General features: G+C 41.4%; 1 protein-coding gene across 3 annotated transcripts in view; it reads left to right on the top strand.

Moving 5' to 3' along the window:
- The window catches only part of CACNB4 (calcium voltage-gated channel auxiliary subunit beta 4), a 236,575-nt gene that overhangs the window by 192,372 nt on the left and 27,015 nt on the right, over positions 1-17,188 (top strand). For all 3 annotated transcript variants that reach the window (XM_021702869.1, XM_021702867.1, XM_021702868.1), the window contains 5 exons: positions 5,398-5,528; positions 8,237-8,313; positions 9,835-9,854; positions 10,079-10,159; positions 11,626-11,684. In XM_021702869.1, coding sequence (XP_021558544.1) covers positions 5,398-5,528; positions 8,237-8,313; positions 9,835-9,854; positions 10,079-10,159; positions 11,626-11,684 — 368 coding nt within the window. The remainder of the gene's footprint in view (positions 1-5,397; positions 5,529-8,236; positions 8,314-9,834; positions 9,855-10,078; positions 10,160-11,625; positions 11,685-17,188) is intronic.

Here is a 17,188-nt window from a genome sequence, read left to right as displayed (position 1 = left end):
GAGGAATTGCAATTTGCTCTTCCTAAAAGCGTTGAGTTGAAAAGGAGAATGCATTGTAGCCAGAAAAAGGTAGTATAGAATCGAGGGAGTGTTTTTAAATGTTTCTTTGCTTTTTTATTTTTTGAAGATAGGAAAGATTGCAGCATGTTGTCCACGCTCAGCTGTTGAACCCAGTGAAATATATTGGAAGGATCGCAGATTGAGTGAAGGGCTGGAGTAGAGGGGAGGGACGGCATCTGGAAGATGGACACGAGGATTAGGCCGAGTCAGGAGCACAGTCTTGCCTGCCTTGTTCTGCAAGGAACTTCCCGACGGGGCTGGTGGCATACACTGGCAAAGTAGGCAAGCCCTCATGGCCCCTCTAAAAAAGAGAGTGGGACAGTAAAGTGAAACCGGAGGCAGTGTGGTCAATAAAAACCCATCACTCAGGGGTGCCTGGGTGGCTCAGTCGTTAAGCGTCTGCCTTCTGCTCAGGTCATGATCCGGGGTCCTGGGATCGGGCCCCTCATCAGGCTCCCTGCTCGGCGGGGAGCCTGCTTCTCCCTCTCCCTCGGCCTGCCGCTCCCCCTGCTTCCCCTGCTTGTGCTCTCTTTCTCTGACAAATAAAATCTTAAAAAAAAAAAATCACTCCACATTGCTGAAATACCTGCACATACCCCCAGTCTAAAATGAGATGCACGTGGTAAATATGTAACAATTTTGCAAATCGTTGTCTTTGAAACTCTGCATTCTACAATGGCATTGGTGACACCGAGACATATACATAGTTTTAACACTTCAACCACTTGATAGCAAGTAGGTCAAACATCTGGATGTCCACAGATGTCTGTCTTTGCCTTGTGCCCATGTGAGCTGGGTGAGGCTCTATCTACATTTGTTCCTTTGTTCAGGTATTCATTCAAGATACAGTTCTTGAACATTTGTGTTCAAGTATGTGCCAGGCCCTGGCAGATGTTGTCTGATAGCTATCAATAAAGACAGGTTCCCTCCCCTCGTGGGCTGAAATTCTAGTGGGGAGACAGATCATGAACAAATAAATAATTCCAAATTGTGAATGCTTTGGGGGGAAAAAATGAAGCAGATGCTAAAAAATTTAAAACATAGGGATGAGGGTGTTATATATACTTTTAAATACATAGGGATGAGGGTGATCAGACAAGGCCTTTTGGACAATGTGACCTTTAAGTAGACACTTGAAAGATGAAGAGGAGCCAACCTTAAAAAGAGCAAGAGGAGGTCTTCTAGGGAGAGGAAACACCATGTGCAAAGGCCCTGCGGTAGGAGAAAAGCCTGGCACAATCAGTTAACTAGAAGAAAGCCATATGGCTGTAATGCAGTGAGCCAGGGACCTAGTAGCAGGGGATAGTCGTAGAAGTAAGCAGGGCACAGGTCAAAGAGGACCTTAAAGTGATGATGAGACTTTAGATTTTATTCTGAGTGCAATAAGAAGCCATTGAAGACTTTAAAAGCAAAGGAGTGGGATGAATTTATTATTTTTTTAAAGGCTACTCTGATTGTTGTGGAGACCATGGATTAGGGTGGGATAAGTATGGAATCAGGGAGACCATTAGAACCATTCTAACAGAACTGAGCCAGCATGGCAGCAGTGAGATGGAAAGAAGTAAGCAGATGTGAGATCTTTTGCAGACATTCAGTGAAGAGTGGTGGTGATGGACCAGGTGAAGAAACTAAGAGTGAGGGAGAAATCACGCATGATCAAGGAAATCAAGGTTTGTGAATTGAGCAATGGGGATGGAGAAGACTAAGGCGGGGAAAGGACAGATGGGGAGGGGACATCTCAAGGACATATCAAGTAGAAGTTAGATATAAGAATCTGGAACTTCGAGGAAAGGGTTGGACCAAAGATGTCGTTTTAGGTCATTAATTTATGTGTGGCATTTAAAGCTGTGTTAATGATCGAAGTCACCTAAAGAGGGAGTAAAAGGAGAAGAGAAGGCAGCCCGACATCAAACCCAAAGGAATTCCATCCTGCAGAGGTGGGCTACGTGAAATGACTCAACAAATGAGGAAATGGAACAGGAGAAGCCTGACATACAGGAGGAAAACCAGGACAGGGTGAGGCATGGGCATCAAGAGAGGAGTGTGTCCCAAAGGAGCAAGTGAATGCTGTGGTGAATGCTATGACATGTACCCTCAGATGAGGAGTGAGTAATGGACGTTGGGTTGGCAACATGGTGGTCAGCAGCACGGAAGTCATTGGGACGATTGTCTGGAAGCCAAACGAAGGGGGATGAGGAGAGAAGCGGAGTTAGGAAGTATGTTTAGCTAGCGCAGAGCATACTTTCAAGGAGGTTGACACTGACCAGGTAGTATACTGAGGAGGATGTGAAGTCAAAAGTTTTCTTTCGAGATGGGAGCTCCTGGAGCCACCTGCACGTGCTGATATTAACAGAGAGAGGGAGAGGTTGATGGGAAAGGAAAGATAGGCAGAGGAGTACAGTTTTTGAGTAGGCAAGAAGGGTGGGATCCAGACCCCCAAGTTGGTGGGGGGTAAGATTTTTGATAGGAAGGGGACCACTCACTCATTGTAACATGCTGGGAGAGGATGGGTGCAGACACACATGGTTCAGAGCCTTGCTAACAGGAAGCTGGGGTAGCAAAGACTTGATTTCCATGTCCTCGAGGTGTATGAGGTGAGAATATCCACATTTGCCTGGTAAGCAAGGACCCCAAGCCTGAACCATGTGCCCCAGCATCCGAGTGGTTAAGTGGATTGTCTCACCATTTCCATCAAAAATGACCAAACCTTATTCATTAGTTGCTAACACCCATTGTTTCCAAGGAGAAGCAGAACTCTAAAAGGTAAGAGAAATTCTCACAGATTTTATGCACACCCACTCACACCCACGTTCCAACCTTGCTGTATGTTAATGCTTTCCTCCATTCCATCGGTATTCTCAGTTTGTCCTGTTGGTTGCTTTTTTGATTTATATGTTCCTCGATCAGTGACTTTCTTGTCAGACGGGCAGTTTGATGTATGGTATTGAGCTGGTAATTCTACGTGGATTAGAGCCACTTGTTTTCAGATCTTGAAATATCCGATAAGAAAACATCTTAGAGAAAGTGCTAATCATGTTCGGGAAATGAGAATGAGAAGGATTGGAACAACACTAAGGTGACCTTCCCAGAACCCCTCGCATGCATTTCTGGAGCATCCGCGCAGATGAACACATTTCTGTAATCAGGTTGTCGCCTCTCCTCTCCTCTCTCATCTAGACGGCCATCTCTTATGCACGGCTTTAATCACTTTTTCAGTAATGAGAAGCTTAAACTCGGAGAAAAGCTGCAGGTCTGCTTATCACATTCACCAAATGATGAGCGTGTGAAGCTCTTGAATCTATGTGGCAACTTCCTGCTGGGTAGTCAGAGAACTGTCATTTCCATTGAGCCAGATTCTCACTGAGCTTTAGCTGCTTCCTACAATGAAGCTAAAAGATTGGGAAGTTGCCATGAACCATTTCTGGAAGCCCTTTAAGGTCGCTTGGGTACCGTTTAATAAATTAGTGTTCCAGCGGGCTAACTTACGGTTCAGGAAGTAACTTAAACCCTAGGACACTCTGACTCATAGTCTGCTTTGTTCCCACCACAAGAAGGTTTACATTCCAGACCTGTGCACCAAAGATTCTAAAAGGGCCTCCTTGCCTTTTATTGATTCCAAAATAAACAGGCCTGTTATTTCAGGCCTGTTATCCTGAAATACAGGATGGGAAGATGGGAAAAATCAAGACTTCGATTGTTCAAGATTTTATATTAGGTCAACTCACATTTCTTTTTCTTTTCTTTTTTTAAGATTTTATTTATTTATTTGTCAGAGAGAGCGAGCACAAGCAGGGGAAGCAGGGGGAGCAGCAGGCGGAGGGAGAGGGAGAGGCAGGCTCCCTGCTGAGCAGGGAGCCCGATGCAGGACTCAATCCCAGGACCCTGGGATCATGACCTGAGCCAAAGGCAGACGCTTAATGGGCTGAGCCACCCATGTGTCCCCCTCAACCCACATTCCTGAAGTGCAGTCTCATACTATGTGCCATGCATGCCTCGTGCAGGAGCTGTGTGCATAATAAAGGCCAAATCCCTAAGCCATATCGTTTTGCTTTTGAGTGTGAGGCTGATGCTGAGAATTACTCACAGCTATGCAGAATTTCATGCTGCAGTGAGTTAATGAAACCATTTCTCCTTCACAATGTGTCAGTGTCGTATACATATAAATTTCACTTTTCTCTGAGCTAGGCAAAGTATACTACATATAGTTCTTCATTTCGGAAAAAAAAGTCCAGATACTTCTTGGATCAATGAGAGAGAGTTACCTTGCCTAACACTGATGAAGACAAAGTTTTTGGCATCATCTCTGGAGGATGTAAACAATAGGACTGATACCTGCTTTCTAAAAATCACCTACCTGAAACCTTCCCTTGAGAAAGGTGGCTTGGATTAAATATGCCTTCTGATCTAGGCTTCAGCAAATCTGTAATTACAAATGTATTTTGCTCACCCACTGAATAGGATCATGTTCACAGAGTCTTACCCCATACTGGCTGAAGCCTTTGCGTGGATTTATTTTCTGATTTTACATGTCATGGAACTTTATGTAAATGGAAATCCTGGTGTTCCTATTGGACTTCAGGCCATTTGGAGACTATTTCAAAAATTCCACATATATACAATATGCTTAACCTTTGTAAGAGTAGGCTTCTTTTTCATCAGGTAATGAGATGGATCTGAATTTGTAAACCTATATTTGGAAGATTACAATTCTCCAGTGAGAGTAGATTACAGACAATATCATGGAATCTTTACCGGAAAGCTTTTGACAAATAACTGACAGTTGAATGTATTTCATCTCAGATTTGTCTGTCTTGTTCTCCAGGGTTCCAGTTACATTGATGCATAGTTTTCCCTCTAAAATCTATTTCTTAAGAATTGGTTAGGGCTTCTTGACAAGGACCAAAGGAATCCAAAGGTTAGGACCCAACTTTAGTCCAGGAATTGGCAAACTGTGGTGTGCAGGCTGATTCCAGTCTGCAGTCTTTTTTTAGAAAGAAAAGGCTAACTGAAACAGAGCCATGCTCACTTTTTTATGTATTGTCTATGACCACGTGCATGTGACAATAGCAGATGTAAGAAGTTGCAACGGAGACCACGAGGCCTGCAAAACCTAAAATATTTACTATCTGGGCCTTTAGGTAAAAAATTTGCAGACTTTGGCTTTAGTCTGTGGATGCTTAGATATATATAACATAGTATGATATAATATAAATAGGGTTTATATGCAATAGAGTATAATATAAACAGTATTTGGTTCTTCTGGTCCTCAGAAATTAATTAATGGGATGTGAAGATAAGTGAATTACTACTGATAGCAGTTTTATATCTGCATTCCAGAAATATAACAATGATTGGTGGATAGGAAGGCTGGTGAAAGAGGGCTGTGAGATTGGCTTCATCCCAAGTCCGCTTAGACTGGAGAACATACGGATTCAGCAAGAACAAAAAAGGGGACGTTTTCACGGAGGGTAAGGCTCCTTTGTTTCTATAAACTTATTTGGGGAGATGGGTAGAAAAATAAGATGTTTTCCAGTTTGCTTATTAGGTTAAAAATGTATGCTTTTGGAGTAAAATGTACTTGTCTGTGTATGAGGCGTTTCTGAAATTGACACAGAGGGGTTTCAGAGAGTTCACTATCCCCACTGCATGCTCGAGCCTCACATCACGGACATCAACACGAATTCCGCAGTGGAGACTTTTCTGTGGCCTCAGCAAACCTTCCTTGGAAATTAAGCTCTCCTCCACGAGTCATATGAGGCCTTCTTTCTCAGTACAGGTGGGAACCTGGCCTGACCCGGCATCAGGGCCCTTCCTGGTTAACTCTCAGAGAGCCCCTTTCAAGTGGGCGTGGAATGCAACGGTACATGTACCACCGTCCGGCTCTAGAAACACCTTTCTCCACCCAGGACATCTGCCATCTCTTGGTAATGGGATGGAGACACCGTCTAACTTGGGATGAATCAACCTCTAGTGAACTAATGAAACAGCCACAGAAATCTCAGAGTGCAGGTATTCGTAGGTCCCAGGGACACACGCAAAGCCTGAGAAAAGAGAAATCAGAATCATACTGAGCCTGTGTATGTTGTGAACCTACACTGAAGCATGAATTTGATATGTATTATCATTTTTTGAAAGACCTAAAATAGAAGCAGTTCTTTCTCTTGATTCTCAACTTTTTCAGTTGGATCCTTTTCTGCTTCAGAAGCTCCTCTGTTCTTTAGGGGTCCTTTTGCCTTTGTCTCAATGGGAACTTCTTAAACAGTGATAAGATATCCCAAAAGTATAGTTCGCCCCACTTTTTTTAATTTTAATTTTTAATTTTTTTTAAGTAGGCTCCATGCCCATCATGGAGCCCAAAGCGGGGCTTGAACTCATGACCCTGAGATCAAGACCTGAGCTGAGATCAAGAGATGCTGAACCGACTGATCCACTCAGGTGCCCCGCCCAACTTTTAATTATAAATCTTGTTTAGTATCTAACATGCCTATAATATTATTGATTATTAATTCTTCTTATTTCCTCCTCTTGACTGTTTATCCCTTGCTGCTCCTTAAACAAATCAGGAACATATGTTCCTACCTCAGGACCTTTGCACTTCTTCTTACTGGAGCCCTTTTCTTCATATTTCCACCAGCTCACTCCTTCATCTGCTTCAGATCTTTGTTAAATATCACCTTTCCACTGACCCCTTTCCGGCCACCATCTTTAAAATTGTACCCACTTACCTTCCTTTATTTCCTGTCCCTCTCCTGACTTAGTTTCCTCCATTGCACTTATTACTGTCAGAAATACTATGTATTTACCTGTTCATCTGTTTGATAGTGATATCTCCTGCTAAAATCTGTCTCTGTGAGGAAGGGATTTTGTCTTTTCCCCCTACTGTTGTATTCCTAGTTTCTAGAACAGTGGATACTCAATAAATATTTGTTGAATGAAATAATAAATGTATTATTATCATTTCCAAAGTTGTTATTTTATTATTATTATTTCATAATGTTATTATGTACTGGGGACCCTGGGTGGCTCAGTCAGTTAAGTGTCCGACTCTTGATTTCAGCTCAGGTGATGATCTTGAGATTGTGAGATCGACCTCTTGTTGGAGCCTGCTTGAGATCCCCTCTCTCCCTCTGCTCCTACCCCTGCTCCCACTCTCTCTCTCTCTAAAATAAATGAATAAAATCTTTAAAAACAATAATGTTATTATGTACTTTTGAACTAAAAGAGTAAAACCAAGAGCTCACTTTCTTTATACCAACCCTATGAGGTGTAACCTCTTCTATAGATAGGGAAACTGAGGCTCAAAGACATGAAATACAATATGCCAAGATCCTGTAACTAGTAAATGGCAAAGCCAGGATGAGAATTGGGATTGTTCTGACCTAGGGACGATACTCTCAAGCACTGAGAGGGAAGAACACTGGAGAAATAGGAAGGTGGGTTCCCAAGGGCCTCTGTGGGCTCCTGGGAAGCTTCCAAAGCCACGTGAGGAGACCAATGGAAAAATCTTCCATTCTAGGTCACAAATAATATTATCATATTATTACCCTCTTCTCTTAATTTTGACTCCCATATAATCACTTTTTTAAAAAAGATTTTATTTATTTGACAGAGATAAAGAGTGAGCACAAGCAAGGGGAGTGGCAGGCAGAGGGAGAGGGAGAAGCAGGCTCCCCACCGAGCAGGGAGCCCGGCTTGAGGCTCGATCCCAGGATCCTGGGATCATGATCTGAGCAGAAGGCAGACACTTAACCAACTGAGCCACCCAGGCACCCCATCATATAATCACTTTTTAAAAAATGCTTCTTCTAGCTCTTACAGCTTGTTTTGAGCTATGTTTGACATCCAACTGATGCATCCAACTGGTGACTGGTATTAGTTAAGCATCAGTTCACAAGAGTGGTTCTGTCCTTGATTTTTCTGCCTAATTTCTGCATTGAATGACTAGGAGAGGTACTTTTGCAAAGTATTTCCAGGTCCCAGTTAGTTCCCCACCTTCTCTGAGAAATAATAGGTCAAAGAAAACATTTGGACAGAATCTTGAAGTTCTTCCCCAAAGCAGGATTTTATGTGTTTTGAATTATTCAGTAGGATTTAGGCCAAAGAAAGCTTTGTACTCTCAAGTTCTATTTGCAAGGAATCTGGGGAATGAGTCCTAAGTTCCTTTTCTATATCCTAGGAAATCCAGTGGAAACTCTTCTTCAAGTCTTGGAGAAATGGTATCAGGGACATTTCGAGCAACACCCACATCAACAGGTGAGGGTTTTAGTTTAACTGTTTTTAATGGAATGTTTTTCTTTCTTACTATTTGAACATACAGAAAGTATTTTTACTAATTTGGAAACAATTTAAAGCCTTGATTTAAGAGATTCTTCTACTTAATATTTCATTGCTCATTTGCTTTCTATAGTAATTTGATTCTATTTAAAGGGTACTTATTAATACTAAAAACTCAGAGCATTATAATCTAATTTTGAAAAATCTTATTTACCCCCCAGAGCCAGTAGCTGTCCATTGTGCATTTCAATCTGAAGCAAGTTCATTATTCCACCCAAGAAACCAACAGACTTTAAGATGGTGAAGGCCAATTAAAAAGAAAAAAAAGTTGTAGACTCTCAAGAAAATGCTCTGTTCCAGTCTCCATGGGGAACTTTAGGATGGTGCAGCCTGGGCTGTGGAGATAGGGAGGGTTGAAACAGAGAATGGGCCTGGATGACCTCATTTCTGTTTGGAGAGCAGATAATGGAAATGAAGGGATAGTGGTGGTCCAATCAGGAGTTATTATATATTTGGTAATTATGGAGGTATTCAAGCAGGAATTTTTCTTCTACCACATTCTCTGACTCCTGTAGTCTAATTTGTGCTGGCCCAGAATTGATGCTGATTAAGGCATCCTGTATTACCAACTCAGAAGGACAAGTCCAAGGTCTATCCTGGACTACCATAACTGCAGTAAACGTGATTGGTTCTGGGGTAGTTCTGAGTAGTGGGTTCTTGTTGGTGTGGATCCTTCCTGATCTCCTGGTCTCTGAACCGAACTAGGTCTCTGAGTTGCCCCCAGATGGACTGGACCTACTTGGATGACCACAAAACCAGTTTAATCAAATATTGAAATATTTTGCCTCATCCCCATTTATTGGACATTTAGGTCATTGTAGCTTTGCACTATTGCAAACAAAGAACAGGAATAACCAGTTATAAATTTATTTGAAATTAACAACAACATAGTAGGAAAAATGTGTCAATGTCCTGGAAAGTAGGCAGAAAACTTACAAACACATAAAGGACTGCAAAATTTTCTCATGGTTCATCAAAATTACAAATCCAAAACTAACTAGTGATTGAAGTGAGGATCATTTTTACCCAAATTGTTATTCTTAGTTCCTTTTTATGAAATTTTATTTGTCCACGTTGTTCTCAGCTACACTGTATGCTGTGTCCAGCAGGGAACATCCTATGGCCCATGGCTGGCCCAGAACTTCCGGTGTTGTTATGAAGCGCACCCTCCACACCCATCATGAAATCAGGATATAAGGTCATTCATACAAGGAGGAAACTGTCTGGGTTTTTGTTTTTGTTTTTCCATTTTTTCTGTCATTTTTCTTCAAAATTGTCTTGTCCAGAATGAAATAATAGAGTAGTGTTCTGCAGAGTGGGTAATTGTGAGATGATGAGAATTATAGGGACAAATCGGTACATTCTTCCATCTTTTAAAATCATGTACTATCATTTACAGAGATTACATATTTTGATATGGCTCTCATTGTTGTCTTTTAGCAAAACAGAAGCAAAAAGTGGTAAGTTGTGTTTCCTTTTTAAATCTACTGTTAAGGTTTCTATCCATACATGCCTGCAATGCTCCATTTCAGTGACCCAAATGGCTACAAAATAAGGGATGAGCCTCCTTGGTGGGGACCTGTGGTAATCATTTCTCGTTTGACCTGAGAATTATGAATTCTGTGGTTGTTGAAGAGGTGTGCTTAGCCTCACCTTGTCATGCATGTCAACTCATCTTTTTCAGACGGAGCACATTCCTCCTTACGATGTTGTGCCATCCATGCGTCCCGTGGTGTTAGTGGGGCCGTCACTGAAGGGTTATGAGGTACAAATACCAGTCTGTTATGCTTCAGTTCTTGATCAAGAACCTAAGAGACAGCTGTTGGGAGCTTGCTCCTCCAGGGTCTGCTTACATAGAGGTACTGATGGAGCCAAGTTGCCTCCTGTGAAGGCGGGTGGCACAGGATGGGGCTTATGTGACCCTTCACTCTTGCTTCCTTCTCTGGCACACTTCTCACCTTATATGTATCTCTTTGTTTAGAAATATATCCCTTAAAACGTTTATAATGAAGAATTCTGGTCAACGGTTTGCTCCGCATTAAATTCAAAGTGAAGGACTTTATCTGTCTCAACCATTCCCATTACTATTAGAAATAATCAAGTATGGGGGCACCTGGCTGGCTCAGTGGTAGAGCATGCAACTCTGGATCTCCGGGTCATGAGTTCAAGCCCCACGTTGGGCGTAGAGCTTACTTAAAAAAAATTAAAAATAAAGAAATAATTGAGTATAAACAGCACAAGAGAACATATGCTAGCAAACCTAAACCCTCAAAGCACCAACAAATCTCACCTTGCTGGGTGCTCAAGATGATGACCTATCCCACGAAATATTTCTGGTGCTTTCTCTGCTTATTTATTTTAAGGACAGAGAAGGAAAAAAACCTCCACTGAAAGTATTAATGAACTTGTTCAGAGATTAAACAATACCATGTAAGAAGGAAAAGAGTAAAGACTTAGATGTCCTACATTTCAGATGTCACCGTTCTGACTCTGTGCTAGCATAGATAAGAATAGGTGGGGTGGGACATTAAAATCAAAGGTGGGCAACCTCCAGGGTCCTACCATTCCCACTGAGCTAGGACAATCTCTGGCCCATAGTAGTTACTGAATACACATTGATGGAATGAATTAATGAATCTCTTTGAGGCAGATCTAAGAATCCCATCCCTTTTTGTTTCTCCCCTTCTCCCCCCTGCCTGGCTCCCTCCCTTCTCTCCCCCTCCCCTTTGCCTCTCAGTGGGGAATGTCAGAGGAAGAGCAGGAGAGTGATCTATAGAAATGGAAAATTTCTACCAAGAAGCCGGTGGCTAAGTCCAGGGCTGGCCTGAGGAGCTCTAGCTGCTCCTCCCGGGAGGCAGGCACCACTCAGGGGAGCCAAGGACCGGCAGCACTTGCGAGTAAAGCCAGCTTATTGTCGTCTCTTGGCTGCAGTCCTATCGCCTAAGAAGGGAAGGGGTTCTGCCTTGGGTCTAGTGAACACTGCTGGTTCATTCCTCAACACCCTAGAGGACAACCAAGGGGGAATTGGAGTAACTGTAAGTGGTTAAGCGTGAAACATGCCCCCCATGGTAACCTACCCCACCCCTTGGAGACAACAGACTGTGTGAGGTCTTTGCTCAGACAAAGTGCCCTTCCCTCCCACCTCTCTCACCTTTGACCTCTCACGCTCTGTCTCTGTGCTCTTGTCTCTGCGTGTGTTTGCCTCATTCTTTTTTTCTCACCTCTGCCAAGGTAACAGACATGATGCAGAAAGCCCTCTTTGATTTCCTGAAGCACAGGTTTGATGGGAGGTGAGACATACAGATGTTTTTGTATTTTTATTTTCCTTTAACTGAACATGTATGACAAATTGATTTGTGGATCTGTTTCCAGTGATTGCAGAAGTTTTCTAATTAAAAGTTAACTCAGTATTCAGGGAAGAATACAATGAAAGAATTCTGAAGGTATGAAGTTATGAAGTATAGCATTGAATCCCCAAGGGAGAAAGGACCTTGAGAAGGAAAATAATCCATTTGTTTTAAGCAAATATATGTGTTTGTCTTTATTTCCTTGCTTGTTAGTGAATTCATACCAAACTTATTTGATGAAAAATCTTAGTGAAAATATAGATTGTTTCTGATAAATGTGGTGGCTCGCTGGGAACTGTGTATGCATGTGTGTGTGTGTGTGTGTGTGTGTATGCATGTATGTGTGTACATATGAAGGTATAAAGTACTGAGTTTCCTCAAAAGAAGAGTGCAAGAAATGTTTTCATCATAAGCTTCCCAAAGTGACTATTTGTAGGGAAAAGTACTTGTTTGGATGCTTAGTTCTGGGTTTATTTTACCAAGAAATCACCTTGTATTTTATTGATATATTTTGTACGTATCCTGTGATTAACATGGCTCAGTCTTTAGCCATCAAATAATTTTATCATATAAGGTTTGTGAAAAATGTCTAAGGGAGTTTCTGTGTTTTGCAGAGAAATGGTAAAAAGTCCATATTGGCTCATTACTAAGCACTAAGCTCCCTCACAATGCAGAATGCATTCCTTGTAAAAATAACCACATTGCAAATAATGAAGACTTAATAGAAATGAAGAAAATGTACATAGTGTGTACTGAGAAGTATGGGTACATGCATCAAACTACCAAATATTTTTTAAAAATAGCTTCAAATAGGTTTTTTAAAATACGGTATTTTAAGGGCGCCTGGGTGGCTCAGTCGTTAAGCGTCTGCCTTCGGCTCAGGTCATGATCCCAGGGTCCTGGGATCGAGTCCCACATCGGGCTCCCTCCTCGAGGGGAAGCCTGCTTCTCCCTCTCCCACTTCCGCTGCTTGTGTTCCTGCTCTCGTTATCTCTGTCTCTGTCAAATAAATAAATAAAATCTTTAAAAAATAAATAAAGTAAAATATGGTATTTTAAGGGAAAAAGTAAACATAATAATGCTTTAGGTACAAACTGTGTATATTTGTCAAAAGAAAAGCCTTCTGGGTAATTGTGTTTAAAATATTCATTAGTTTCTGGGACTACATACAAAGAAACTGAGATTTCGGTTCCAATAATTGAGATTTTAGTTCAAGGAATCAGAATGCTTCAGTGCCCTTATGTGAATGGCTGGTTACATTAATAGAATGCCAGGCTGCCTTAATAAATAGACCCCAAAATGTATAATGATTCAGACACAATGGGAGCTTACTGTTGCTCATTTAACAGTTTGAGACAGGCATTCCTCAGCTAGGTGGAGAGGGTTATACTGGGGAGGGGAGGATGGACAGAAAGCTTGTTCCACCCATCATTTGGGGTCCTCGGCCTGAGGGTGGTCTCTCCAGTCAGCCGGTGGGGAGAGGTGCAAGCCAGCCTGGAAGGGATGCACATGGGCCCTCACTTTTCATTGGTCAGAACCTGGTCATGTGGCCATGCTGAATTGCAAAGCAGTCTGGGAAATGTAGTATAGCTATGTGGCCAGGAGGAGGAGGAAATAGATTTTGTGGAACAAATAACCGTCTGTGCCACGTTCATCTAGTGGACACAAGACACTAAGAAAGCCATGAGTTTATTCTGTTTCTCATTCCCCCTTTTCTTAAAGAAGATAAGTAGAGAATGAAGTAGTTTCGCACAAATGAAAAGCACTGAATATTAGAGTTGGGTGGAAATGTAAAAGTTCTTTTATTGTAATCTCTTTTCTTCAGCAACTACAAACAGATGGATAAACTGCTTCTGTTTGAGAATGTTTGGTTATTGGGATTTCACTTCTTGAAAAAGCACTGCAAAGAACGGCTGAACTCTGACTCTTTAACTTGATGGCAGTGGCCTTGGTTGGTCTTGCCTGCTGATGACTGGGCCGTAACCCTTACCTCATGCAGCAATCTGTGGGTTGGAGGCAGCTAACATGCATGGCTTAGTCTTCTGTGTTATTGGCCACACGCACAAACATTTCCCCTAGCTATGCTTAGAGTTGCGTGGTTTTAACCTGTGGTGTCTTTACCGAAGGAAGTTCTGAGCAGCGCCTCATCAGGTGACCCCATAACAGCCCTTGAGCTAAACAAATCCCATCCCATAACACACCTGTTTGTGTCAGATTGTTTCTGTCACCACATAGCATCCTTATAAACAACGTTTTTAACAGTCTGAAAGGTAGGACCTATGGGACTAGAAGAAGGGAACTATTAGAATTTAACAAGGAGAAAGTGAGTGGCTTAATTATTATTTTCAAGAATGAAGCATCTGAGGTTCTTCTTCAATTTTCAGGCCCAGAAAGAGGAAGTGCATTTGATGGTAACAGCAGAGATTTGTTTTGAGTCGGGTAGAGTTGCTGCATCAAGCATTTACACACACTGTTGAAGACGGTTTTAGTAAAAATAGAATTAAAATGTCAATGCCAAGTGTTCCATACGGTCTGATGGCACAGCGGACGATCCAGAGATAGGAGGAAGATTCAAAGAGCAGCAAAAGTAATAGCCAGAGAAAGAGACCCAGCCCTGGAGAGCTCTGATTTATGGCAGAGTTGGGAAAAGATAGAGGGTAAAGGCGGGAGTAGCAGAGTGGACTTGCTTTCAAATCCTAAGAGGCCAGTGCAGCAGAAAAACCAGTAATGAATTCATTCGCTGAGGGTATGTAGAGACTTTGATAAGGAAGAAGCAACGTGCTTGTAGCCTCACACTGACTATGACACATCTGCTGTGTGGGAAATAGCCTTACATTCTGAGCTATGACAATCTGCCGTATTATGTTTTACCAATTAATAAAAGGAGAGAAAACAACAAATAGTCTTTAACTGAAACCAGCCAAGAGAACAATTACACAGAAGGCACAGTGATACAGCATAAACAGTATGTTCTAATGGAAACCTACTCAGTGTTTAATTGGCTGTGAATGCAGTAGGTTAGACAAAAGAGTCAAGGGAAAGTCTTACTATTTTTCAGAAAGAGCAAAAAAGGGATCCGTTGGCTAAGAGGCTTTTTTCAGTACTGTTTTTCAGATCCTGGTTAGAAAATAATTCAACAAATTGGATTCAAGTCCCAACAGCTTGATTGTTACAAAATCACAGACCTGCTGCTTTTTTAATACCTCAGATTATTTGAGTTAGTTGAGAGCTACTTACTACACAGTGTTATTGCTGTGGCTGTTACTGCCGGGCCTAACTGTAATATGTGTAAGAAAAAGAACAGCATAGCACTAACTAGTTCCCGGGGGAATCTTTGTCCGTGTGGATATCCACACATAGTGACAGTTCCTATGCACAGATCATAAAGTAGGTGCGTGGCATCAGCCCAGTGAACACACAGTGGCATGCAGCTTTTCTCTCTTCATTTTATGCCACAAACATTCACTGGGGATCGTCCTTCAGGATGAGGTTTGTTCGACTGGTTGAATATACCATTCGTAGTCTGAACTGCAGGCAGTCAAACTAGCTGCCGTTCGTTGACCTATGCTAATCATTTCAAATTCCAATAAAATTGTTGCTTTATGCATTTTGACAACTAGATCAGATCAGCTCTATGGCAGTTGTCGAACACTTTGTAACCAACATGATCATGGCCAAAAATCCTAAATGAACATCCTGTAGCCTATATAGATAAGATCTAAAGTTAAAGGAAGTTGTTAGCCAAAGGCTATTCAAAGGAAAAAAAAAAAGGGTTTGAGAAAGAATTGGAAGAAAAGAGGCTGAGAATACAACTAACTTAGGAGACTCAGAGAGGTAGTATTTAGTTATAAACAGCAATGGGCACACCTGATGCTATCACACAGGAGCCAAGGCACGGCAGAATGAAAACAACTTGGAACTGCAGTCAACAAATGGAAAAGAACACAGTGCCTTCTGTTTCAAAATCAGTATCATCCTCTTATCATCTCCTTCTACCATTCTCTCTTTAAATACAGACTCATCGGTGGTCAAACACTAGAGATACGTAATTGAATACCTGAATGCCAAACAGGCGTTCACATTATCAGGTTTTGATTACAACGTGTCTGACCTGACTCTCTCACCCTCAAAGTATATATAAATTTCATGGACTCTGGGGGTCGGGAGTTCATGGTAGACTGCCAATTTCTGAGGATAGTATATAAAGAAACTGTCCCTTTCCAGTCTTCAAATCTCCAGTAATTGTCTTATATACATTATGTCCTATCAACATAGGACACCATGAATAATTATTTAGTAAAGCACTTTTATATATTACCTTGTTTGCTCCCATGGACAGTCCCATGAGATAGTTTGGCAAAGCCGCTATCACCATTGTATTGATTAGGATACTGATGCTCAAAAGATGACATGACTTGTCCATGGTCACACACCCAGCAAAGGCAAGATCCAGGAAGAATACTCAGATCTATGTATGCCCTCCATCCCCATTCTCTTGACAGTGTACTGTTCTGTTCTTTAGAATAATCTTCTCTATGAATACTAGGAGTTTTTTTTTTTTAATTAATGCACTAATGGCATTGCTTATTAGATGTAGCAAAGATAGAGTATAAAAGGACCTTATAGCTGTTCTGAATGAATGTGGAAATACTAATTGTTTTTGAATTAATGTGTTATAACTAAAAGTAGCGTTTTCTTTGCAGAAAACTAATACTCATAAGTCATGATAGATTGCAGCAATTATGATGAATTCCAAAACAGAAAGAACAGTTGGGATCAGATTTGCTTAGATTTAGAGAACATTTTTTGCTAGCTTTCAGTGGTATTTGCTACTATACCCAGTTGGCTGAGGAACTGAACTTCTGTTAGTGTTTATCTACCAGTCAGTAATCACGGACACTATGTCACAGAAAAGTTTCCTAAGGAAATTTTAAAAAGACATATATCAAATAAGATGCACAGAAGTACTGAAAGACACTGGGGGGAATGAGTACAGCAAGAAGAGAAGTAGAAAAGACATTGTAATAAGTAAAATAATAATAATAATATATAACTAGTATATAAAGTATATTTTTTAACATATATAAAACTAAAAAATGTATATAAACTTCAATTATATTGCTGAGAAGCCTTCTACAAAAAAAGAGTTTGGATTTGGTGTCTGATTTTGGTAATAGTAAGCATCTTTGTATGGAAAATAGAAACCTCTGTTTTGTCTTATTGAAGGGTTTCTGGGGCTGTGTCTGTCTTGTCCTGAGCTCTTTCATGCATGCATGTGTTCTATTATTAAGAAATAATGTGTAATAATACTTACCAAGCAGCCTAATTTTGTTTTCTGCTTGGGTTGTGATCTCAATTGGGGTCCTGGGATCCAGCCCCATGATGGGCTTCACGCCTGGTGGGGAGTTGCTTGGGGATTCTCTCTGTCCCTCTCCCTGCCGCCCCCC

Source organism: Neomonachus schauinslandi, chromosome 3 (genome assembly GCF_002201575.2).
Source record: "Neomonachus schauinslandi chromosome 3, ASM220157v2, whole genome shotgun sequence".
Lineage (NCBI taxonomy): Eukaryota > Metazoa > Chordata > Mammalia > Carnivora > Phocidae > Neomonachus > Neomonachus schauinslandi.
Note: the sequence above shows the minus strand (reverse complement) of the source record. Positions and strands in the feature narration are given on the sequence as shown.